This window comes from Protopterus annectens, chromosome 3.part0, assembly GCF_019279795.1.
Source record: "Protopterus annectens isolate FY-2018-M chromosome 3.part0, PAN1.0, whole genome shotgun sequence".
Classification (NCBI taxonomy): Eukaryota; Metazoa; Chordata; order Ceratodontiformes; family Protopteridae; genus Protopterus; species Protopterus annectens.
In genome coordinates, this window is record NC_056731.1 from 639,812,787 (window position 1) to 639,838,832 (window position 26,046).

Below are 26,046 nucleotides of genomic sequence, written 5' to 3' on the forward strand. Positions count from 1 at the left end.
AATCACAGTGACTTGGCGGTGGCACCGCCTACCAGGGAACAACTAGAAGCACCCTTAGGCGGAAAGCTATCATTATTTTCAAGAAACTGGCACTGCATTACAAGAGAAAAATGGATTTTGCAGACTAATAGACAAAGGTTACAGGTTCCATTTCCATACACTACCAGGAAAGAGAGGAATGCCAAACCTACCACCTTCTCAAAGGACAGAAGCTCTAAAACAAATATCTCAATTATTAAGAATGAGAGCTGTGGAAAAGGTACCATTTACGGAGCAAGGGAAGGGATTTTACTCCAGGCTCTTCCTGGTACCAAGAAAGGAAAACAAATGGAGGCCTATTCTAGACCTGTCCGCTTTAAACACATTCCTCATTGCTCCAAAATTCAAAATGCTGACCTTACAGCAGCTTCTTCCCATGCTGGGCAAGGAGTCTTGGCTGGTAACTCTAGATCTCAAGGAGGCATACCTGCACGTCCCCATAAGACCAATTTCCAGAAGATACCTCAGATTTCTTGCAGGATCAGAGCATTATCAATTCTCAGCATTGCCCTTTGGCTTATCTACTGCGCCCAGAGTGTTCACGAAATGCCTGGCATCAGTAATCGCTCATTGCAGACTTCAGGGAATTCAAATCTATCCCTACCTGGACGACTGCCTGATACAAGCGGACAACAGATACAAGCGGACAACAAAAACAAACTAACAGAAGACTTACAAAGAGTCATCTACCTGCTGCAAGCCCTGGGATATACAGTCAATACAAAAAAGTCAAGGCTGATTCCATCCCAAAGAATAACCTTTCTGGGTGCAGAATTGGACACATCAAAACAAATGGCATTTCTAACTGCAGAAAAGAAAGAGCAACTTCCTCTCTACTTCTTGGCATTAACAAAGCAGAGCCATCTAACTGCAAGAAAAGTGCTACAAGCTCTAGGCTTCATGGCATCCTGCATAATACTGGTCCCTCATGCCAGGCTGCATATGAGAAAGCTACAGTGGTACCTAAAGAATTTGTGGTCTCAGCACAAGCACAGCCTAGAAACCAAAATTCCAATGATCCCATGCCTGAAGCAAGAGTTCTTATGGTGGGCTTAGGCCTGTCAATCAAACACAGGACTGCCCTTCTGCAAAAGTCAACCAAGACAAACCATCACGACAGATGCCTCAGACCTCGGTTGGGGGCACACATGATGGGCAAGTGCATTCAAGGCCTATGGACTCAAGACCAGCTGCATCTGCACATAAATCTAAAAGAAATGATGGCAGTAAAATTGGCAATCCAGGCATTCAGACCTTTTCTCCAAGAAGGCCAGTTGATGATAAGGACAGACAACACCACAGTTATGTGGTACATCAACAAACAGGGAGGCACACACTCATACCCTCTATGCCGGCTGGCACTGGACCTATGGGATGTGGCTCTGAGCTACAACATTCAGTTACAGGCAATTTATGTACCAGGAAGGAAAACATTCTAGCAGACATATTAAGCAGAACTACAACAGATGCCCACGAATGGATGCTGCATCCGGACATCTTCAAAACCATCACAAGAGAATGGGGATTACCACAAATAGACTTGTTTGCATCCCCATTCAATCACCAGTTGAAGAAATTCTGCACAAGGACTTACCACCCACTTGCTTGGAAGGTGGACTCCCTATCCTTCAGTTGGAAAAGCCTGACAGCATCGCATTCCCACCACTTCCTTTGATGCACAAGGTGCTTCTCAAGATCAAAGAGGAACATCCGAGGATCATTCTGATAGCCCCAGACTGGCCAAGACAACATTGGTATCCACTGCTGAGGAGCATGTCCCGGGAACAAATATGGACACTGCCCCTGATCCCATTACTGCTGACACAGAACAACTACAACATCCTGCATCCAAACCTAAAAACTCTGCAGCTAACTGCCTGGAACATTACATAACAGCAATTAACCCAAATTTATCCCAAAGGGTTAAAGACATAATCCTGGAGGCTCGTAGACCTTCAACAAGAAAGAATTATGCAGCAAAATGGAAAAGATATCTCATCTGGAGTACTGCAAAGGGGCAAGATGTGACACTGGTGAACATAGCCAACATCCTGGAGTACTTGGCAGAGCTCTTTCATACAGGCCTGTCCTATTCCTCCATCAAGATACATGCATCAGCTATTTCAGCAGAATACAGCTTGGATCCTCCTGTCTTCTCGCATCCTCTGCTCAGACAGTTTCTGAGAGGAATTAAAATGTAAAACCTCCCAGGAAACCTCCATTGCCAGCATGGGACTTGAACTTTGTGCTAGAAAAACTGACTCTACCTCCTTTCGAACCAGCAGCTACAGCAGAATTGCAATACTTATCCTGGAAGACTGCTTTCCTGCTGGCAATAACCTCAGCAAGAAGGGTCTCTGAACTACAGGCATTAATGGCAGTACAACCCTTCCTGATCTTCCATCAAGATAGAGTGTCCTTGAGAACAAATCTTACATTTATGCCTAAGGTGGTATCCAGAGTCTCTTTAAATCAGGCTATCCACCTTCCTACATTCTTCCCCAATCCACAGAACAGGGGAGAAAAGCTCTTGCATACCTTGGATGTACACAGACAATTACGCTACTACCTGGACAGGACAAAAAACAATAGAAAAACTGACCAGCTTCTGGTAGCATATGCAACAGGAAAGGAAGGAAAACCAATTTCTAAACAGACAATCTCCAAATGGATAGGAAATTGCATTAGATTTTGTTACTCCTACCATGGAAAGAAAACTCCAGAGAACATCAGGCCTCACTCCACAAGGGCTACAGCCACTACCACAGCTTTCTTACGAGGAGTGGCTACCAAGGACATTATAGAGGCTGCTACTTGGACCTCCGTGCATACATTTGCCAAGCATTATAATTTACCTCTATACTCTAGATCCCGTGCTGGTTTTGCCACTGCTGTTTTGCAAGGGATGCTGACTACACCATAATCTATTCTCATTTCCTCCTCCCCTAGTCTAGCTATGGTATTCTACCCATTTGTAAAGACTGCAGATGCATCCTTGAAGGACATAGTACAGTTTTGTACCTACCATAAATGTAGATGTCCGAGAGGAATGCATCTACAGTCAGGATTACCCACCCTCCTTCCCCTCTGAGGTACTCCTAGGGTACTTACCAATCTTCAGCTAGCTTGGGGGGGATCTATTATGGTGTATTTGTTTGTATATATGTACATACATGCTTATTTTGTGTGTTTGCTCTCTACTATTTGGAAACTTTGGCATTTATCCAAATTTAGCCATCCAAGAGGGCACCTGGCATCTGGGGCAAGAAACACTGAGGAAAATGGCGTCGGCTGATGCCTTTATACCCGAATGACTGCCGCAATGACGTTGGGTGAAGTGCGACACCAGCTGAAGCCAGACCCAGACTTTGGAATCCGGCCGACCGAAGGGCTGCCTGATGACAGGACAACCCATTTGTAAAGACTGCAGATGCATTCCTCTCGGACATCTACATTTATGGTAGGTACAAAACTGTACTTTTCTTTTACTCCCCCAGCACAGACCACTTGCTATTCCCCCAGTTTTGGACATAGTGGATGATGTCTTCTTAGAATCTAGTCTAAATCCAGATTCTCTGCCTCCTGCTCCAGCCAAACCAGATAGATACTATAGAGTGCCTGACTCTCACAAATTCCTTTACAAAAGCCCTGCTGCTGATTCAGAGACAATCTCCCAGGGTCCCAAAGGGGCTAAGGCTTCTATGGCTAAAAATCCTGTACCCTCAGAAAGGGACTCCAGAGCACTAGATAGGTGGGGGAAGAAGGTTTACACCTCAACTACTCTAGCTATGAGAGCACTAAATTGTCAATTTCACATGCTTAAATAACAGCAATTCCTAATGTCTCAAATAAAACAAAAGATGGGCACGCACCCTCAACAGTCTGAATTCAAGGAAATGCAAGATCTGCTGCATGCAGTTGAACAGGTGGGCAAACATACTTTACAATGTGGTTTTGATGCCTTGGAAGCTTCCTCTAGAGCAGCTGTTACTGGGTCTGTTATACGTAGGCATGCTTGGTTAAAGGAACAATCTCTGCCTGATCATGTTAAAGCAAAGTTACTGGATGTACCCTTACAGCAGGATGTTTTATTTGGGATTGAAGCAGAGGAGGTTTTAAAGAAAATGGAGGATAAGGCAAAATCTATGCAAACGGTCAAAAATTTCTTACAGGTAGAGCCCAGCCTCCACACTTAAGCAGAAATTGGCCAACAATAAATTGGTCCTTTCCAGCTTCTGACAGACCACAGAGGGGTAAATACAGGTGCCCAAGGGGCAGAGGACAAGCACAAATCCCTTACAAACCTCGCCAATGGGGCACTACAACACAGGGAGGAAAAGACCGGTCCCAAACCATTAGAAGGCAAACACAATGACTCAAACCTCAAACTGCCAAGCAAAACCCTCTTGGCAGCTCCCTTGGGAGGAAAATTAGCACTTTTTGCTGAGAACTGGCGCATCATCACAAAGGACAAATGGGTCCTAGACATTATCTCACACGGATACAGATTCCATTTCCACACCTTGCCAAGGATAAAAGGAATGCCAAACCTGCCACAAAATCAATGGGCAGAGGCACAAAAACAAATTACAGCTCTCATGGACATGAGAGCCATTCAACTGGTACCTACACAGGAGCAAGGCCAAGGATTTTACTCAAGGCTCTTTCTAGTCCCCAGAAAGGACAATGCTTGGAGACCCATTCTGGACCTTTCAATCTTAAACACCTTCTTGCAAGTACCCAAATTCAAGATGCTAACACTACAGCAGCTTCTTCCCATGTTGGGCAAGAAAGCTTGGCTAGTAACGTTGGACCTCAAGGAGGCATACCTGCATGTCCCTGTCAGACAAAATTGCAGAAGATACCTCCGTTTCATTGCAGGTTCAACCCATTGCCGATTCTCTGCACTGTCCTTTGGCTTATCTACTGCACCCAGGGTCTTCATAAAATGCCTGGCACCAGTAATTGCACACTGCAGACAGAGAGGAATTCAAATATACCCATACCTGGACGACTGTTTCATCCAAGCAGAAAGCAAGGACATTCTCTTACAACACCTGGCTTTTGTAAGACATCTTCTAAGTTGCCTAGGGTACACAGTAAACGAAAAGAAATCAAAACTAGTGCCCTCACAAATTATGACATTCCTGGGTGCCAGCTTGAATACGACGGCCCAGATGGCTTATCTGATGCCAGACAAACAACTACAATTAACTCAATACTTCAGAACAATGGCAACAAAGACCCAACTCCCTGCAAGAAAAATTCTGCAGGCCTTGGGCTTCATGGCATCTTGCATACTACTAATACCATTTGCAAAACTGCATATGAGGAAATTACAATGGTAGCTAAAAAGCGTATGGACTCAACACAGCCACAGCTTGGAAACCATGATAAATCTCATTCCCTGCCTTCAACAGGAGTTTCTATGGTGGTCACAGGCTTGTCACCTAAACAAGGTTCAGCCTTTCACCCTACCCCCAGCCAGGCAAACTATGACAACAGATGCATCGGACTATGCCTGGGGGGCACACATGGCAGGACGGTGCATTCAAGCCTTATGGACAGCAGATCAAAGGAATCTGCACATCAATCAAAAAGAAATGTTAGCTGTACAAAATGCTCTGACAGCCTTCAAGGACCTCTTGCATCCAGGACAGCTTATCATAAGGACAGACAACACCACAGTAATGTGGTACATAAACAGATAAGGGGGTACACACTCCTACCCTCTATGCAGGCAAGCAATGACCTTGTAGACCACAGCACTGGCTTACCAAGTTCAATTACAAGCTCAATTCCTGCCAGGAAAAAATAACACATTAGCAGACGACCTAAGCAGAAACATCATGGATCCCCACGAGTGGAAACTGGATCCACAAGTATTCGCAATAATAACTCAAAAATGGGGGCTCCCAGACATAGACCTGTTTGCCAGCCCTCAAAACTATCAGCTAACAAAGTTTTGCACAAGGACATTTCACCATCAAGCTTGGAAAGTGGACGCACTCTCATTCATTTGGAAAATGCTAACAGTATATGCCTTTCCTCCGCTACCCTTTCTCACAAAGGTGCTACTGAAAGTTAGGATGGAGAGACCCCGAATGATACTCATTGCTCCAGACTGGCCACGCCAGCACTGGTACCCACTATTAAGGAATATGGCCCAGGGCCCACCATGGATTCTACCACAAATTACCCACCTGCTCACACAGCAAGACAATCAGATTCTACACAGCCAGCTCAAAACCTTAAACTTGGCTGCATGGCAAATCACCTAAGCAACCAGCCAGCTCCTCTCTCACAAGCTGTAATGGAAGTTATTCTGGAGGCCAGGAGACCCAGCACCAGGAAAGCCTACTCAGACAAATGGAAAAGGTTTTGCGCCTGGAACCAAGCTAAAGGCCAAAATACCCTTCAACCTGACATACCTCAGATTCTGCAATATCTAACTGAGATGTTACACAAAGGGCTTTCTTTTTCATCTATTAAAATCCATGCCTCAGCCATTTCTGCTCTCTACCACATGGATCCTCCCTGATTTTCACATCCACTTTTAAGGCAGTTTCTCAGAGGGGCCAAGAACATTAGGCCTCCCAGGAGAGCACCAACACGTACTTGGGACCTCAACTTTGTTCTGGAAAAACTCACGCTATCCCCTTTTGAGCCAGCTTTCTCAGCTGACTTAAAGTTTATATCATGGAAGACTGCCCTGCTGCTAGCAATCACTTCAGCTAGAAGAGTTTCAGAACTTCAGGCACTAATGGCAGTAGAGCCTTTCCTCATTTTTCATCAAGACAGTTTCTATACGAACTAACCCTTCCTTTATGCCTAAGGTGGTATCCAGTGTGGCACTAAATCAAACCATCCATTTTACCCACCTTCTTTCCAAATCCACAGAACAAAGGAGAAAGACTCCTGCATTCCTTGGACATTCACAGGCAGCTACATTACTACTTGGATAAAACTAAGGTTTTCAGAAAATCTGACCAGCTTTTTGTATCCTATGCTACAGCATTACAAGGAAAGGCTATCTCAAAACAAACCATTTCCAAATGGATAGGACATTGCATACGTTTTTGCTACACCCACCATGGAAAACCAGTTCCTGCTACCATAAGTCCCCACTCTACCAGGGCAGCAGCTACATCTACAGCCTTCCTCAGGGGGGTGCCAACCAAGGATATTCTGGAAGCTGCAACTTGGAGTTCAGTACACACCTTCACCAAACATTACCACTTACCACTTTACTCTAAGACTAGAGCTGGCTTCGCCACTGCAGTTTTGCAGGGCCTTCTAGCCTCCTCTATCCCTGTTTGACTCCACCGCCCATCCTTAGCTTTGGGATTCTACCCAAGTGTGATGACTGCAGCAGGGTAACATGATGAACATAGTACAGTTTTGTACCTACCATAAATGTAGATGTTAGAGTGCATACCCTGCTGCAGTCCAGGTTGCCCTCCCTCCATCCCCTGTAAACTAGCTGAACTTATCTCTACCACTCTATTCTATACTACCTCTGTGGTGTATTTGCTTGTGCCTAAGGGTTTTGTTTTATTTTTTTCCATATAGCTACATGTATATGTATATATGTATGTATGTATATATATATCTATCTTTTGCCTACCTATTAGGGGCACCTGACATCTGGGGCAAGAAAAACTGAAGAAAATCGCATTGGATGCCTCTGATATACCCCTGGCGCTCTGACGTCAGGGAAGAAGCGACAGCAACCGACACTGGACCAAGACTTTGGAATTCGTGCCGATTGCGGGACCGCCTGACTGCAGGATAACCCAAGTGTGATGACTGCAGCAGGGTATACACTCGAACACCTACATTTATGGTAGGTACAAAACTGTACTGCATTGGGCCTACGGAAACTATTCCCTCATATGGGTCCAGAGCCGCTGAGCAGGCATCGGCTTCTGAGGATGTTTTCAGACCTTCACAACTTACCATTAAAACAACAGCCAAGACAAAAGTACCATTAAAGACAAAGAAACAAGTACAGCATTCTCCTGGACAGTCCTCCATGCCTAAAAAACAGATGCTTAAAATGGCCGAAGACTTCATTACTCTAATCAGGGGTTCCCATCCCCCTCCTGAGAAAAGGCCTAGGCAGGATACAGACTATGATTCCTCTGATCAGGTTTCCATTTCCTCTGATTCCTCTTCAGACCAGGGATACTCTCTACCCCCCTATGAGGACTCTGATGCTGAAGAATCTATCCCTTCAGCCTCTCCTCCTGAGGATTATTCTTTTGGGGAAACTTTACATACCATGAGGGAGCATTTCCATTGGGAAAGTCAGGATTACTCAGAATCCAAGAAAAGGCTCAGGGATTTCCTTTTATTGCCTCAGCACAGGCCCTTGGCTATTCACCTGTGCTAGATATTGTGGATGGTGTGTTGTCTGAATCCAGCTTATCTCCTGATTCTTTGCCCCCTGCACCAGCCAAGCCAGATAGATAATATAGAGTCCCAGACTCTCACAAGTTTCTTTATAAAACCCCTTTGGCTGATCCAGAAACTATTTCTCAGGGTCCAAAAGGGGTTAAGGCTTCCATTGCAAAAAATCCAGTACCCTCTGACAGAGATTCCAGAGTTTTGGATAGATGGGGGAAGAAAGTATACACTTCTGCAACTTTAGCAGTAAGAGCTTTAAATTGCCAGTTTCACATGCTTAAGTACCAACAATATTTAATGGCTTAGTTAAAACAGAAACTGCTTGCAAGCTCAGAAGCTCCTAATTGTAAAGAAATGCAGGATTTATTGCACGCATTTGAACAGGTGGGAAAACATACTCTACAATGTGGTTTTGATTCTTTAAAAGCCTCTTGTAGGGCCGCAGTTACAGGCTCTGTGATTTGAAGACATGCTTGGTTAAAAGAACAGAGTTTACCTGATCGTGTTAAGGCAAATTTATTGGATGCTCCTTTGCAGCATGATACCTTGTTTGGTGTTAAGGCAGAAGAGGTGTTAAAGAAAATGGAGGATAAAGCTAAATCTATGCAAACAGTCAAGGATTTCTTACAGGTACAGCCACCTCGATATAGCAGAAATTGGCCAACAAAGTATTGGTTCTTTCCAGTGTCAGACAGGCCACAGAGAGGCAGTTACAGAAGCCCAAGAGGCAGATCTCAACCCCAAGGCTCAAACAGACAACGACAGTGGGGCACCTGTACCCCAAAAGGAGGTGAGGACAAGTCTCAACCTTACAGGAAACAGTCACAATGACTTTCCCCTTCGTACGCCAAGCACTTCCCTTTTGGAAGCCCCCTTAGGGGGAAAACTAGCACTTTTTTCTCAAAACTGGCAAACAATCACCCAAGACAAATGGGTTCTGAATATTGTGTCTCAAGGTTACAGGTTCCACTTTAATACTTTACCAAGGCTAAAAGGAATGCCAGACCTGCCACAAAATCAATGGGCAGAGGCACAAAAACAAATTTCAGCCCTCATGGACATGAGAGCTATTCAAAAAGTACCACAACAGGAACAAGGACAAGGATTTTACTCAAGACTCTTCCTGGTCCCCAGAAAGGACAAGGCCTGGAGGCCCATACTAGACCTTTCAATTTTAAATACTTACCTGGATATTCCGAAATTCAAAATGTTGACATTACAGCAGCTTCTATCCATGCTGGGCAAGAAGGCTTGGCTTGTTACTCTGGACCTCAAAGAGGCATACCTGCATGTCCCTATCAGACAAAATTGCAGAAGATATCTCAGATTTAAAGCTGGTACAATGCACTACCAATTCTCTGCACTGCCCTTTGGCTTATCTACTGCGCCCAGGGTCTTCACAAAGCACCTGGCACCAGTAATTGCATTTTGCAGACAAAAAGGAATTCAGATATATCCATACCTGGACGACTGCCTCATTCAAGCAGAGACAAAGGACATTCTTCTACAGCATCTGGCGTTTGTAAAAAGGTTGTTAATTTCTCTAGGGTACACAGTAAACGAAAAGAAGTCAAAACTAGTGCCCTCACAACAGATTATATTCCTGGGTGCCAGCTTAAATACAACGGCCCAGATGGCTTACCTCACTCCAGACAAACAAGTTCAACTAACTCATTTTCAACTACTGGCAAAAAAAGTCCCATCTCCCCGCAAGAAAACTTCTGTAGGCCCTGGGATTCATGGCATCCTGCATACTACTAATACCATATGCCAGACTGCATTTGAGGAAATTACAATGGTACCTAAAAAGTGTTTGGACTCAACACTCTCACAGTTTAGAAGCAGTAATACCAATGATTCCCTGCCTACAGCAGGAGATGTCCTTCATGGATGCATCTGCAGTCATAACAAGTGGGTTGTCCTGTCGTCAGGCAGCCCTGCAGTCGGCCGGATTCCAAAGTCCGGGTCCGGCTTCGGCTGATGTCGCACTCCACCCGACGTCATCTCTGTTGGTCTTCGGGTATAAAAGCATCAGCCGACGCCATTTTCCTCAGTCTTTCTTGCCGCGTGGCGCCCGAAGCAGAAGCTGTTCGCAAGTGCCGGTCGGTCGGATCCAGAGATTACTTTCAGGCCTGTCCTACTCCTCCATCAAGATACATGCATCAGCTATTTCAGCAGAATACAGCTTTGATCCACCTGTTTTTTCGCACCCTTTGCTCAGGCAGTTCCTCAGAGGAATCAAGAATGTAAAACCTCCAAGGAAACCACCATTACCAGCTTGGGATTTAAACTTTGTGCTAGAAAAATTGACACTATCACCCTTTGAACCAGCAGCAACAGCAGACCTACAACACCTGTCATGGAAAACTGCTTTCCTACTGGCAATTACTTCAGCAAGGAGGGTTTCAGAACTACAGGCCTTAATGGCAGTGCAACCCTTCCTAATCTTCCACCAAGATAGAGTGTCCATGAGGACTAATCCTACATTTATGCCCAAGGTGGTATCCAGAGTGTCTTTAAACCAGGCAATCCACCTACCTACCTTCTTTCCCAACCCACAAAACAGAGGGGAAAGAATACTGCATACCTTGGATGTACATAGACAGCTACACTACTACTTGGACAGAACAAAAAATAGCAGAAAGACTGACCAACTTTTTGTAGCCTATGCAACAGGAAGGGAAGGAAAAGCTATTTCCAAACAGACAATCTCCAAATGGATAGGAAATTGCATACGATACTGTTACTCCTTCCATGGAAAACCAATTCCACAGAACATAAGACCTCATTCTACAAGGGCAACAGCCACTACCACAGCCTTCTTCCGAGTGGCAACCAAAGACATTATTGAGGCGGCTACTTGGACCTCCGTGCATACATTTGCCAAGCATTATAATTTGCCTCTATATTCCAGATCCCGAGCAGGGTTTGCCACTGCTGTACTGCAAGGGATCCTAAACACACCATAATCTACTTTTATCCTCCTCCCCTAGTTGGCTATGGTATTCTACCCACTTGTTATGACTGCAGATGCATCCATGAAGGACATAGTACAGTTTTGTACCTTCCATAAATGTAGATGTCCGAACTGGATAGCATCTGCAGTCAGGATTACCCTCCCTCCTTCCCCTCTGTGGTACTCCTAGGGTGTTTACCCTCCTAATAGCTAGCTGTTGAGGGGAGTCTTTTATGGTGTATTTGTTTGTATATATGTACATATATGCTTATTGTTGTGTTTACCTCTATCTATTTGGAAACATTGGCATCTATCCAAATTTTTAGCCCGCAAGAGGGCTACTGGCATCTGGGGCAAGAAACACTGAGGAAAATGGCGTCAGCTGATGCTTTTATACCCGAAGACCAACAGAGATGACGTCGGGTGGAGTGCGACATCAGCCGAAGCCGGACCCGGACTTTGGAATCCGGCCGACTGCAGGGCTGCCTGACGACAGGACAACCCACTTGTTATGACTGCAGATGCTATCCAGTTCGGACATCTACATTTATGGTAGGTACAAAACTGTACTTTTCGATGGTGGGCACAGGCATGTCACCTAAACAAGGGTCAGCCTTTTACCCTACCCACAGCCAGGCAGACTCTAACAACAGATGCTTCGGATTATGCCTGGGGAGCACACATGGCAGGAAAATGCATTCAGGGCAAGTGGGCCACAGACCAGATGCATCTTCACATCAATCAAAAAGAGATGTTGGCTGTTCAGAATGCCCTAACAGCTTTCAAGGACCTTCTGCATCCAGGACAATTATTATTAAAGACAGAGACATCACCACAGTAATGTGGTACATAAACAAGCAAGGGGGCACTCATTCTTATCCCCGATGCAGGCAAGCCATGACCTTGTGGATACAGCTCTAACGTATCAAGTTCACCTGCAAGCACAATTCCTGCCAGGAAAGAAAAATACTCTGGCAGACGATCTGAGCAGAAATATCATGGACCGTCACGAATGGAAATTGAATCCACAAATCTTCAGCATGGTAACGCAAAAATGGGGATGCCCAGACATATATCTTTTTGCCTCCCCACTGAATTGCCAACTACAAAAATTCTGCACAAGGACTTATCACAAACAAGTATGGAAAGTGGATGCTCTTTTGTTCAGCTGGAAAAACCTGAAAGTTTATGCCTTCCCACCACTGCCTCTCCTTTCATAGGTACTCCTAAAAGCCAGACAAGAAAAAACACAGATGATCCTGATTGCTCCAGACTGGCCATGCCAGCACTGGTACCCTATCTTAAGGAATTTAGCTCAAGGCCCACCATGGATTTTGCCTCAAATTCCACACCTTCTGACTCAACAAAACAATCAGATTCTGCACGGTCAGCTCGAAACCCTAAACCTGGCTGCATGGCAGATTCATTAGTCAAGCAGGCAACACCTCTCTCTAAAGCTGTTATGGATGTCATTTTGGAGGCCAGGAGGCCTAGTACCAGGAAAGCTTACTCAGAAAAATGGAAGAGATTCTGCACCTGGAACCAGGCTCAAAACCTTGATCCTTTTGTTCCAAACATTCCTCAGATTTTACAATACTTAACTGAGATGCTGGACAGAGGCCTTTCCTTCTCATCAATTAAGATCCACGCCTCTGCCATTTCAGCACATTACAACACGGATCCTCCTTTATTCTCTCATCCCTTGCTAAAACAGTACCTCAGAGGGGCTAAAAACATAAGACCGCCCCGGAGAGCACCAACACCAGCTTGGAACCTCAGTTTCGTTTTGGAAAAACTAACCCTGCCACCTTTTGAGCCAGCCAGTACAGCTGATCTAAAATTTTTATCATGGAAAACAGCTCTGCTCCTGGCAGTAACTTCAGCATGAAGAGTCTCGGAGTTACAGGCATTAATGGCAGTGGAACCTTTTATAATTTTTCATCAGGACAGGGTTTCTTAGGACAAACCCTACCTTTGTGCCAAAGGTGGTATCTAGTGTGGCTCTTAACCAAAACCATCCATTTGCCAACTTTTTATCCAAACCCCAGAATAAAGGGGAGAAACTTCTGCATTCTTTGTACATACACAGGCAGCTACGCTTCTACTTGGACAAAACAAAAGCTTTCAGGAAAACTGAGCAACTGTTTGTAGCATATGCTGCAGGATCACAGGGCAAGGCTATCTCAAAGCAGACTATATCCAAATGGATAGGACACTGTATACGTTACTGCTACACACAGCATGGAAAATCAATCCCAAATAACATTAGGCCACATTCCACCAGGGCATCAGCCACTTCAACAGCCTTTCTCAGAGGAGTACCTACCAAGGAAATTTTGGAGGCTGCAACTTGGGAGTTCAGTGCACACCTTTACCAAGCATTACCACCTGCCTCTTTACTCTAAATCCAGAGCAGGATTTGCCACTGCAGTTCTGCAGGGCCTCATAGCCAATCCTAACACTCTATAGACCAGCCACCCAACCTTAGCTTTGGGATTCTACCCAAGTGTAATGACTGCAGCAGTGTAACACGATGAACATAGTACAGTTTTGTACCTACCATAAATGTAGATGTTCGAGTGTTCACACTGCTGCAGTCCAGGTTACCTTCCCTCTATCCCCTCTGAGCTAGCTGGACTTATCTATACCTTTCTATTCTATACAACCTTTGTGGTGTATTTGCTTGTAACTGAAGGTATTGTTGTTATTTTTATATGTATATTTTTTATTAGCAATATGTATTGCCTACCTACTTGGGGGCACCTGACATCTGGGGCAAGAAAAACTGAAGAAAATGGCGTTGGATGCATCTTATATACCCCTGGCACACTGACGTCAGGGAAGAAGTGACAGTAACCGATGCCGGACCAAGACTTTGGAACTCTGGCCAACTTTGGGACCGCCTGACGGCAGGATAACCCAAGTGTAATGACTGCAGCAGTGTGAACACTCGAACATCTACATTTATGGTAGGTACAAAACTGTACTTTCCCTTGACTGCCTCCACACATTTTCTCAGCTTTGGGTATCAACCCAAATGTGATGACTGCAACACTGAAACACGAAGAATATAGTAAAGTTGTGTACACTTACTGTAAATGTAGATGTTAGTGTTTTCACTGTTGCAGTCCTGATTTCCCTCCCTCCATCCCTCTTTATTCTCTTTCTCCTTTCTTTAGCATTCTTCCTTGTTGTTCTCCTTCCTTTACAAGGGAGATATTGGTATTTATTTTCCACTGGTGGGGTTCTTCCACCAGAACATGGCCTCCTACTTTAGGGGCTCCTGACAGGTAAGGGCAAGAAAAACTGATGTAATGGGGTCGGCTGCCGTACTTTATACTACTGACAACCTGACATTTGTCCTCAAGCTACAACAACCGACGCAGAAATTCTAAGTCTCTGGTATTCGGGCCGTCCGAGGGCTATCCTGGCAGGGGTAACCGCAAATATGATGACTGTAGCAGTGAATACAATTGAACGTCTACATTTATCGTAAGTGTACACAAATGTACTTTCTTAGTCAGGTTCTTCTGCAAATGAAGCACTTGGGAAAAGTAACTGTTCTGTGACTTACAAGAATGCACTACCCCTTTTTTCTTCCCTTTGCTGCATGGCAAGGGGGGACGTAGCTGTGGTCATTCTCCTTCCTATGGCCTTGGAGGTTTCTTGATGCTTTTCTGTTCACACTGATTTAATTTGTCATCATCAGGTTTGAGGAAGAAAGACAAACTTTTCACTTTATGGTGGCTGATAGTGGCATAGTTTTAGGGTCTTGATAATCCATAGCATTATAGATAACCTTTGTGGTCTTAGTTACGGATGTACCACAGAGATAAGTGATTAGCAAACTGACATAGACCCCTTCATTTTAACTAGCTCTTGGAGTTGATTAACTCTTCCAGGGAGCCCACTGTTTGGCAGGCTTATGCCTTCGAGTGGAAGTAGTTTTCACAATGGACAGAGCATTAACTTGTACCATTCTGGTTGGTCAGTCTGACTACATTTCATTCTGTTTTATCTCATACAGCTCTATGAGTTGGGCCTCAATTATTTCATGTTAGTAGTGTATGTTGACTATTTCTGCACATCATGTCCTTATTGGAGGGCGGGACTGTGAACTAGCACTGGCTGCTTAAGTAGGTGCTTTATGGAGTGTTTCATTTCTGGTCTCTGTTGAGGAACCCATCCTCTCTATGATACTTGGCTATTATGGTAGACAGACGTGCTTCTCTGCCATTCGAATGCATGCTAACTCAGTGACATTGAAATTTCCTTCCTGGAAGATGCTGTTCCTAGTGACTGCTACATGCTTGCAATATGTCTGAGCTACAGGTCTTCATGTGCAGGAAACCTAATGTACCTTTTCACAGGGATACAGTGTCCCTCAGGGCAAATTTTCACTTTCTCGTAAAGGTGGTTTTGAGTGTTTCTCCTAAACTTGGCTCATGAATGCCATTGTTTTTTTGGCAGCAGTGGCAATCAAGGGAGTGGAAGCCCTTCATATTCTGGATAGGCACCTGTAGCTCAGACATTACATGAGGTAGGCACTTGACTTTAAACAAACATATCAATTGTTTGTCTTCTTTGCCTAAGTGAAGGAAGCGCTTGTGGATTACCCACTGCATTCATTTTTGCCGTCAGTCGGGTAGCGGTCAGTTTGCAGATGCTACAAAACCCACTCCATAGGAAACGTACCTGCATGGATTGTTTGTTGTACAAGTGTTTCCATTACCAGATATTTATACTTAGCCCACCTTCTCTTTGGTAAACATCTTTGCCCAAGTGTTTTTCTTGTAACTCAGGAATTTGTGACACATTTGGAAAGTTAAGTGTTGCAGGGCTTGTCCATCTGAGTTATGCCCTTGCATCATTTTTCATTTCCTTCCATCCTGTTAGGTCTCGAACTTCAGCCCATCCTGGGACCTTTAATGAAAATTTTTTTTGTGTAAGATACTACATAGTCAATACAGGATCTGTTACTTTATGAGAGGACCATTCTTAATAGGGTGAGAAATGCCTTCTTTAATCCCCTAAGGATTAATGGTCTTGTGCTTATTCCTGCTCACATTGTAAGTTTTTATCTTAGATATTACTGTTAATGTTTTTACAGTGTCACTTGATCTATGCAAGGACCCACCTCAGTGGGCGAGTAGTATACCTTCCATACACTAATGTTGAATGTTTTTCTCTCATTGCTACAGAGTCTTCTGTAAGCTGGGAAAGTATATAATCTTGTATTGTTTGCTTAATAATGTAGTGTCATATTTTTGCTATTTCTTAGTTTGTAGTATTATGTATAATGTGTTTGTTGGTGGCATATGGGTGCCCTAGCAGGCTATGAGAAGTACTGTTAGGTTACTTTCGTGTTACATCACAGTTTTACTTGGCCAGGTATGCAGACCTCCCTCAACTCAAGAGTTTGCTTAAAAAAAATCAGTATTAAATTCTGATTGATGATAAGTAACTCCATATAGGACCCAACAAAAAGGGGCCTGTCCTAGAGCAACCAATAAGTAAGTAGATGTCTTATTTCCTTGCTTTCTTCCTTGCACCTGAGGGAAGAATTTTAGCTGTGTGGTGAGAAAGTTATATACGAGAAAGGTGCTTTTAACTTGTGGTCATCAGTGGAAATGGTTTCCTCTACCAGATTCTTTAAGCATCTTTTGTTTGGGATTTTTCCATGTATACCCAAGGATGGTGCACTTCAAATGTCTTGGAGGATTATTTAATGTGAGAAAAATGTAATTTATTTTGTATATGGAGAGTCTTAAGAAGACACTATATAAATCTGTCTCATGCATTCTTTAGGATGTAATGCAAACTGTACTGCTTATGACTTTGAAAGTTTATGAATATTTGTTCTAGCAGTGGAAGATCAGCTAGCAAGCATTCATCCTCTTCAACTTCAGACGTTCCGTATCGAGCAGTAGAATCATCTGACAAGACAGATTCGGCACTTGATAGCTTTGGGATCTTGGCTGAAGGTCTTTCCCCACGGTCTTCAGGTATAATGCTAAAACCAGCTTTGCAGAATACTTTTTCACTGCTGTGTTCTGTCCTTTTTTTTTTTTTTTTTTTTTTGGCATATTACAAGTGTAATGTACAAAAAATTTTTTTTTCTATTTTCGTTCAATTCAACCTTTGAGTTGTTGGATTTGACCTTGGCACCTTCTTCTAAAGCTGTGGATCTGAGGCACTAATTCCTCCTTGACCCATAATTCCCTCCTGTCCACTAAGGTCCCTCCTCGCTTGCTACCTGAGCTTTTGCACATGTATTTCTAGGGCTCTGTATGTTCATGATAAGTGAAAGTTTTTTTCTGCATTATTGTTAGAATTTTTCCTCCCTAACCCTTTCCACCGTTAGTGTTAGACTTGTAAGTGTGCTGTGTTTTTTTAATATTGCTTAAGCAGTTATTTGAAAGTAGTTGATAACATTGTTGGATGTCCTGACTGAAATCACTGTTGCGATATTTTTAACGTATGGGTTGTCATCTGCTGATGTACCAAATCTTTGTCCTTCTCTTCTGCTGTTGCAGTATAATTTACATGAGAGAGATTGCCTACCAAGTGATCCAATGTTGGCCACTTTACAAAAGTCTTTGGTGCCTACAGTGCGTGGTACATTGCATGTAGTCTGCCATTGGATGTAGGCTGTAAAAGTGACGTTTGAACGCACCATCCTTAGAACCATTTTGATGCCAGAAAGAACAAGCTTCCCATATGTACGGTCTGAGCACCGAAGAAACGTCTGCTCAGATAAGTGCTCAGTTGGGAACTCCTTTTCTTACTTTTGATAGAGTTTTAATTTTAATGTAAGGGCAATTGTGAATTGCGGATGTCAGATTCCACATAAAGACGGCCATCAACAGTGCCTGATATTCTTCGTGTTTCACTGTTGCAGTCATGACATTTGGGTTATCTGCCTGCAAGATAGCTCTCAGCAGGCCTGAATACCAGAGTCTTGGGATTTCTGCGTTGGATGCTGTCGCCTCTTCCATGATGTCAGGTCGCTAGGGGTATAAAACATGCAGCCGACGCCATTACATCAGTCTTTCTTGCCGTGCCGTGCCCGAAGCAGAAGCAGTTCTCAAGTGCCAGTCAGTTGACTCCTGAAATTTTCGTTTTCGAGTTTCAGATCTGAAGTCTTATAAAAGATAAGTACCCTGTTGGGAATCCTTTTCTCTTGCTCTAACCGATGTCAGAAAAAATTAATAATTGTCTTGCCTGTGGAAAGCAAATACCTCATAGAGATTTTCATTCTTACTGCGTCACCTGTTTAGGCCCAGACCACGACATCCCTCGCTGTCAGTTTTGTTCCTTGTTCAACGCCCGAACTATCTGTCGTCGGGCAATTTTTGTAGCTAAATACTTTCGCTCTCGATCTCCTTACTCTGAAATGGCGTCAGTAAGCCATCCGACTACCGATCTTCCAAAAAAAAACATAAGGATAAAGACAGACAGACCGCATAGGTCCAAAACTGCAGACGACGCTACCGTTAAGCTAGTCGCCAGTCTGCCGGTACTCAGTGAGATGCTTTTGCAGCCCCTGATACCTGCTTCTACAGACTTGCAGGCCTCTACTGAGACCCATTCGGAGTCCGGTATGCCGCAAGATGCTTCTTCGACTATGAAACCTGCAGATGTCTCTACCTTGGATGGGTCCAGAGCCGCTGTGCAGGCACCGGCTTCTGTGGGTATATTCAGGCCTACCGATTTCCATATTTAACCCGACTACTTCGTTTCAAGCCAAAAATACTGAATTTCTCAGGCCTAAAGTTCGCACTAAGCCTAGGAAACTGACGAACAAAGTGCATTCCCAGGCCCCACAGGCCTCAAAAACAAATGATTAGAATGGATAAACCACAACAACAACGAAAGAAACCACAAAGGGAGCAATGTTCCTGCTGTAAAAATCAGGTAAACCAAGAACAGATACGTCCTCATTCACAGGAACAGAGTGGCAGTATCAATGCATCCAAAAAATACTGTCCAATTATTATGACAAAATGTCAAAGTCCATATATAACCAAGACGTCTTTATTGTAACATAAAGTAAGCGCTTTCACCATAGGGCTTCTTCAGACTGTATAACTTTCACGTAAAACAACTTTTAAATACCACAAACAATTAATCTAAGTCATTGACGTGAGCATTCTCTTTTTAGAATTTTAAAGTGACATTGCGTATACCATCTAAACATGAATTAAAATCACACACATTAATAAAAGTAATTAAGATAAAACTAAACAGCAGAAATATAAAGCGTCGGCTTCATCTATCATACTCTTTAAATAACAAATGCATAAAACACATTAAAAATCCTAAAACACAACAATAATATACCCTGAGCAAAAGCATATAAAATGCATACTACAAAATTCTGAAAGACCATTACTATTTACTGTTTAGGTCTCGGTAGTCGTCTTTTCTTTAAAACAGGTCGAAGATTAACTTTATCATTTAGACCAGGAGGCTGATCAGCTCTACAGCGAACAATCCAACGACGTTCGTTCTCCTGTGTGAAATTATCTATATCTCCACCTCTAAAGTTGGATTTTACAACCTGCATAACACTGAAAGTGAAAATATGTGCATCTCCATATAACTTACAGTGTTTGGCTAAAGCATTATGTTCAGAACCTAAGCGCATGTGATAAACATGCTCCCTAATATGTGCTCTTAATTGCCTATTGGTTTTACCAATATAGAACGCTGAGCATAGTGAACACTTAGCCAAATATACTACGTTAGTACTCAAACAATCTGTTCCAGTCAGGAAAGAAAACTCCTGGCCTGTAATGGGCTGTTTAAAAACATTATCAGTGTCAATATACCTACATTGATTGCAATGATTACAGGGTATAGTATTGTAATGAAAACCATTGGGCTGAGCATCATTCAAACTCATTGGGTAATGACAAAGCAACTGCTTCAAATTTCTTTTATTTTTATATATAAACTTAGGTTTAGTGCCCACTACACTTCTAATATCATTATCTATATTGAGCATATCCCAACGTTTTTCTATGATGGCTTTAATATTCTGGACATCACTAGTAAAATATATTGGCACACTTAACTCAGTAGTCAGGTATGGCTGTCCAATATCCAAATAATCATTCCTTTCTGAAAAATATGGGCGTGCCTTAGTGTCCCTCAAATCACATACCACTGAGATAGCTCTATCAACCTCTCTCTCTTTATAACACCTTCCTATAAACCTAGATTTGAGGTCTGACAATTCCTTCCCAAACCCATCGTAAGAAGGATTAAGTCTTGACGCTCTCATGATCTGCCCTTTTATTACATTGTCAAAGACGTACTTAGGATGCATACTGCTCCTGTGCAGTAAGGTATTCTTGTAACATGCTTTTCTATGAATGGAAGTATTTAATATGCCATTCGTGAGTCTCACGATGTCAACATCTAAAAAAGAAATATGACTCCTAGATGAGCACATGGTAAACTTAAGGAAGTCTGTCGAGTTATTCATAAATGAATTAAACTCTACTAATTGGGCTTCACTACCCCTCCAAATTAAAAAGAGGTCGTCAACAAACCTCCTATAAAATCCCACATGTTGTTGAAATTCCTTTAAAGAAAAAAGGGACTCATGTTCCCAGTCAGCCATGATTATATTGGCGTAGCTATTGGCACACGAGGTGCCCATAGCTACGCCGTCCTTTTGAATGTAAATATCATCATTAAAGATGAACACATTATTATCTAGTACAGTTTCTAAAAATAATGCTAACAGATCTATAATTTTACCATCCAAATCAGAATTCAAATTTAAATACCGTTGTACACTAACCACATCCAAATTGTTCAGTATGACCGTAGACAGACTTTTAACGTCAAATGTAACTAATATGTAGGGATCATTATCACCCAGGCTTCTAGTATAATCATAAAGATCTAAAAGGAACTGTTTACTGTCTTTCAAAATGACTGGATTAGCCTCAACAATGGGTCTCAAATAATATTCTATAAATATTGAAAAGGGTTCAGTTAGCCATCCCTGTCCTGCGACGATAGGTCGCATGGGTGGATCAGGAATAAACTTATGCACTTTAGGGAGACCTTTCAAAACCGGAATCAATGGATTATTCACTTTCAGATATTTAAACAAATTCCAAGTCACAATGTAACTTTTCAATAAATCATCCAGCATATCATACATTCGAAATACCTATTGGTTACTGCTGCCATATCTATCCTCAGATAAAAAGTGTCATCACCCAGCATAGTATACATACTTCTTAAATAATCTTTTAGATCCAATAATACAATCGGACCTCCCTTATCAGCCGGTCTAATGACTATCGACTGGTCATTCCTTAATTCAGTAAGTGCTTTCCGTTGTTGAAAGGTTAAATTACTTCTTCTACATCTCATTTTTTTGCTTAAAATAGTTCTCATAATATTTATATAAATCATTCTCTACCAGTCTTGTGAACGTGTCTAGAACAGGGTGTAAAGGAGGTACATGTGTACTGAACGGTTTAAACACCTTAGTGTGCCCTATTTCATTATCACCACCAAAATCCAACTTTAATTGTACATTCCGTACATACATCCTAACATCCAAAATGGACTCAGTTACATCACTTCTCCTACTAGGTATAAAGGTGAGTCCTTTATTAAGGACTTGTTTTTCATACTTGTTTAACACTCTGTGGGACAAGTTCAGAAGCCCTTTTTTCTTTAAGGGAATTTCAACAACATGTGGGATTTTATAGGAGGTTTGTTGACTACCTCTTTTTAATTTGGAGGGGTAGTGAAGCCCAACTAGTAGAGTTTAATTCATTTATGAATAACTCAACAGACTTCCTTAAGTTTACCATGTGCTCATCTAGGAGTCATATTTCTTTTTTAGATGTTGACATCGTGAGACTCACGAATGGCTTATTAAATACTTCCATTCATAGAAAAGCATGTTACAGGAATACCTTATTGCACAGGAGCAGTATGCATCCTAAGTACGTCTTTGACAATGTAATAAAAGGGCAGATCATGAGAGCGTCAAGACTTAATCCTTCTGATGATGGGATTGGGAAGGAATTGTCGGACCTCAAATCTAGGTTTATAGAAAGATGTTATAAAGAGAGAGAGGTTGATAGAGCTATCTCAGTGGTATGTGATTTGAGGGACACTAAGGCACGCTCATATTTTTCAGAAAGGAATGATTATTTGGATATTGGACAGCCGCACCTGACTACTGAGTTAAGTGTGCCAATATATTTTACTAGTGATGTCCAGAATATTAAAGCCATCATAGAAAAACGTTGGGATATGCTCAATATAGATAATGATATTAGAAGTGTAGTGGGCACTAAACCTAAGTTTATATATAAAAATAAAAGAAATTTGAAGCAGTTGCTTTGTCATTACCCGATGAGTTTGAATGATGCTCAGCCCAATGGTTTTCATTACAATACTATACCCTGTAATCATTGCAATCAATGTAGGTATATTGACACTGATAATATTTTTAAACAGCCCATTACAGGCCAGGAGTTTTCTTTCCTGACTGGAACGGATTGTTTGAGTACTAACGTAGTATATTTGGCTAAGTGTTCACTATGCTCAGCGTTCTATATCGGTAAAACCAATAGGCAATTAAGAGAACGTATTAGGGAGCATGTTTATCACATGCGCTTAGGTTCTGAACATAATGCTTTAGCCAAACACTGTAAGTTATATGGAGATGCACATATTTTCACTTTTAGTGTTATGCAGGTTGTAAAACCCAACTTTAGAGGTGGAGATGTAGATAATTTCACACAGGAGAACGAACTTCGTTGGATTGTTCGCTGTAGAGCTGATCAGCCTCCTGGTCTAAATGATAAAGTTAATCTTCGACCTGTTTTAAAGAAAAGACGACTACCGAGACCTAAACAGTAAATAGTAATGGTCTTTCAGAATTTTGTAGTATGCATTTTATATGATGTTCTTCATCTCACATTGCTGCAGTCCTAACACTTGGGTAGTCCGCTGTCCCTCATTCGGCCCGAATATCAGAGTATAAGGCTGACGTCGGTCAGGGCGCATTTGACTGACATCAGAACGTCAGGGTACAAATGCACATGACCGACGTCATATCCTCAGTCTTTTTTGCCGCATGGTCCGATGCAGAAGCAGTGTTGCAAGTGCCGTTCGGCGTTCTGAAATTTTTCGAATTCGGAGTTTCAGACCGAAGTCAGAGTTGGTTAAGTACCCCGTTGGGGAATATTTTGGTTTTTTCTTGCCTCAGTGGTTTACCGGATGTCAGAAAAAGTGAATAACTGTATTTCTTGTGGGAAACAGATACCGCATAGAGATTATCATAATTTGTGTATACCTTGTTTAGGACCTGAGCACGACGTTGTTGGATGCCGCTTTTGTGCTAGGTTTAATAAACGCACTATAAAGCGGAGGTTGGATTGTGCAAGGTTGGTCTTTGGGAAGCGGTGCAATTACAAAATGCCGTCGGATGCTCCGACGCCGGCTTTCTCAAAGAAGCGCAAGGACAAGGCAGTTAAACCTAGGTTAGAGGAGTCGTCCGAACCGGACGCCAGTTCTTTAGAGGTGTCAGTGGAACCGGTGGTTCTGACGGAGGCCTCTCTGGAGACCCAGGGAGAAACTTTGATTTTACAGGATGTGGCCTCCCAGGAGGCAGGGCAGGCTGTAGGGGCTTCTCAAGTAACTGTACTCCCCTCCCTTTCTAAGGGGTCTAGGCCCTCTCTTTCTGCTTCCAAGGCTTCTCCTAGAGGCAGATCTACTTTAGCTTCGGTGGGTGTCACTCCCAGTTCTTCAGGTGCTGTGCCCAAGAAGCACATGCTCAAAATGGCAGAGGATTTAATTACTTTAATTAGAGGCTCTATGCCCCCTCCTGATAAGAGGCCTAGGATGGAACCTGTGTTGGGGAATTATGAGCAGGCTTCGGATGTGTCTGAGTCTTCGGCTGAAGACTTGCAGGAGTATTCTCATTATTCTGATTCTGATATGGATGATTCCACTCCTTCTGCTTCTCCTCCTGAGGATTTTTCTTTTTCAGAGACCCTTCACTCCATGAGAGAGCATTTTAAATGGGAAGGTCAGGATTTCTCTGATTCCAGGAAAAGGCTTAGGGAATTTTAGTTTTACCCCAGCATAGGCCTTTAGCTATTCCTCCTGTTCTGAATGTGGTGGAAGATGTGTTTGCGGAGGCTTCTCTTAATCCTGATTCTTTGCCTCCTGCTCCTGTTAAACCGGATAGGTATTACAGGGTGCCTGAAGCTCATAAGTATCTTTTAAGAGTCCTAGGGCAGACCCAGAAACTGTTAGCCAGGGGCCTAAGGGTGTTAAGGCTTCTGTAGTCAAAAATCCGGTTCCTGCAGATAAAGAGGCCAGGGCCTTGGATAGATGGGGAAAGAAAGTTTATACTTCTTCCACTCTAGCCATGAGAGCTTTGAATTGCCAGTTTCACATGTTGAAATATCAAAATTATCTCCTTTCTCAGTTGAAATCTAAGGTTGATGCCCTGGCGGAAGGTATTGACTGTAAAGAGTTACAAGATTTAGTGCATGTTTCTGAGCAGGTGGGTAAGCATTCTTTGCAATGTGGTTTTGATGCTGTACAGGCCTCGTCTAGGGTGGCTGCCACTGGGTCAGTTCTTCGCAGGCATGCCTGGCTGAGGGATCAAAATTTATCAGACCATGTTAAAACTAGGATTTTGGATGCCCCTTTGCAATCTGATGTCTTGTTTGGTTCTCCTGTTGAGGCAGTTTTAAAGAAAATGGAAGATAAAGCTAAGTCTATGCAGACTGTTAGATTTTTTGCAGGTTCAGCCTCCAAAGTTTAGTAGAAATTGGCCTACTAAAGGGTGGACGTATCCTTCTTATGATTCCCAGTCTAGGGGTAGATCTAGACGTCGCAGGGGCAGAGGTCAGGGCTCTTTCAGGCCCAGAACAGGGAGTTCTCCTGCACAGTCTTCAAGTGAGGGCAGGGGTCAGTCCTTTCGTAAACAGACCCAATGACCCACCTTTTCGGCTGCCAGAACCTTCTCGCCTGGCAGCACCTTTGGGAGGAAGGTTGGCACTTTTCAAAGAAAATTGGAGTTTGATTACCCAAGACAAATGGGTACTGGATATCATACATCACGGTTACAGGTTTTATTTCCATACCTTGCCTCCTTTCAAAGGCATGCCAGACATTCCTCCTCAACAAAGAATAGAGGCTCACAAGCAAATTTCACTGCTACTCCAAATAGGGGCCATACGGCCGGTTCCTTTGCCAGAAAGGGGTCTAGGATTTTATTCTCGCCTGTTCCTAGTCCCAAAGAAGGGGAACACGTGGAGACCAATTTTGGATTTGTCTATCCTCAACACTTATCTGGACATTCCCAAGTTCAAAATGTTGACGTTGCAGCAGCTTTTGCCTCTGCTGGGCAAAGATCATTGGATGGTAACTTTGGATCTCAAGGAGGCTTACCTTCATGTTCCTATCAGATTAAGTTGCAGGAAGTATCTGCGTTTTCGAGCTGGGACTTCTCACTATCAGTTCTCTGCATTGCCCTTTGGCTTATCTACTGCGCCCAGAGTGTTCACGAAAGTTCTAGCTCCAGTGATAGCTTTCTTCAGGCTAAAAGGAATACAGATCTATCCTTATTTGGACGACTG

At 43.0% G+C, this 26,046-nt stretch overlaps 1 protein-coding gene across 1 annotated transcript in view; it reads left to right on the forward strand.

Moving 5' to 3' along the window:
• Positions 1–26,046, forward strand: part of LOC122796893 (msx2-interacting protein-like) — an 868,075-nt gene that overhangs the window by 669,130 nt on the left and 172,899 nt on the right. The window contains exon 6 of the mRNA XM_044065646.1: positions 17,270–17,409. Coding sequence (XP_043921581.1) covers positions 17,270–17,409 — 140 coding nt within the window. The remainder of the gene's footprint in view (positions 1–17,269; positions 17,410–26,046) is intronic.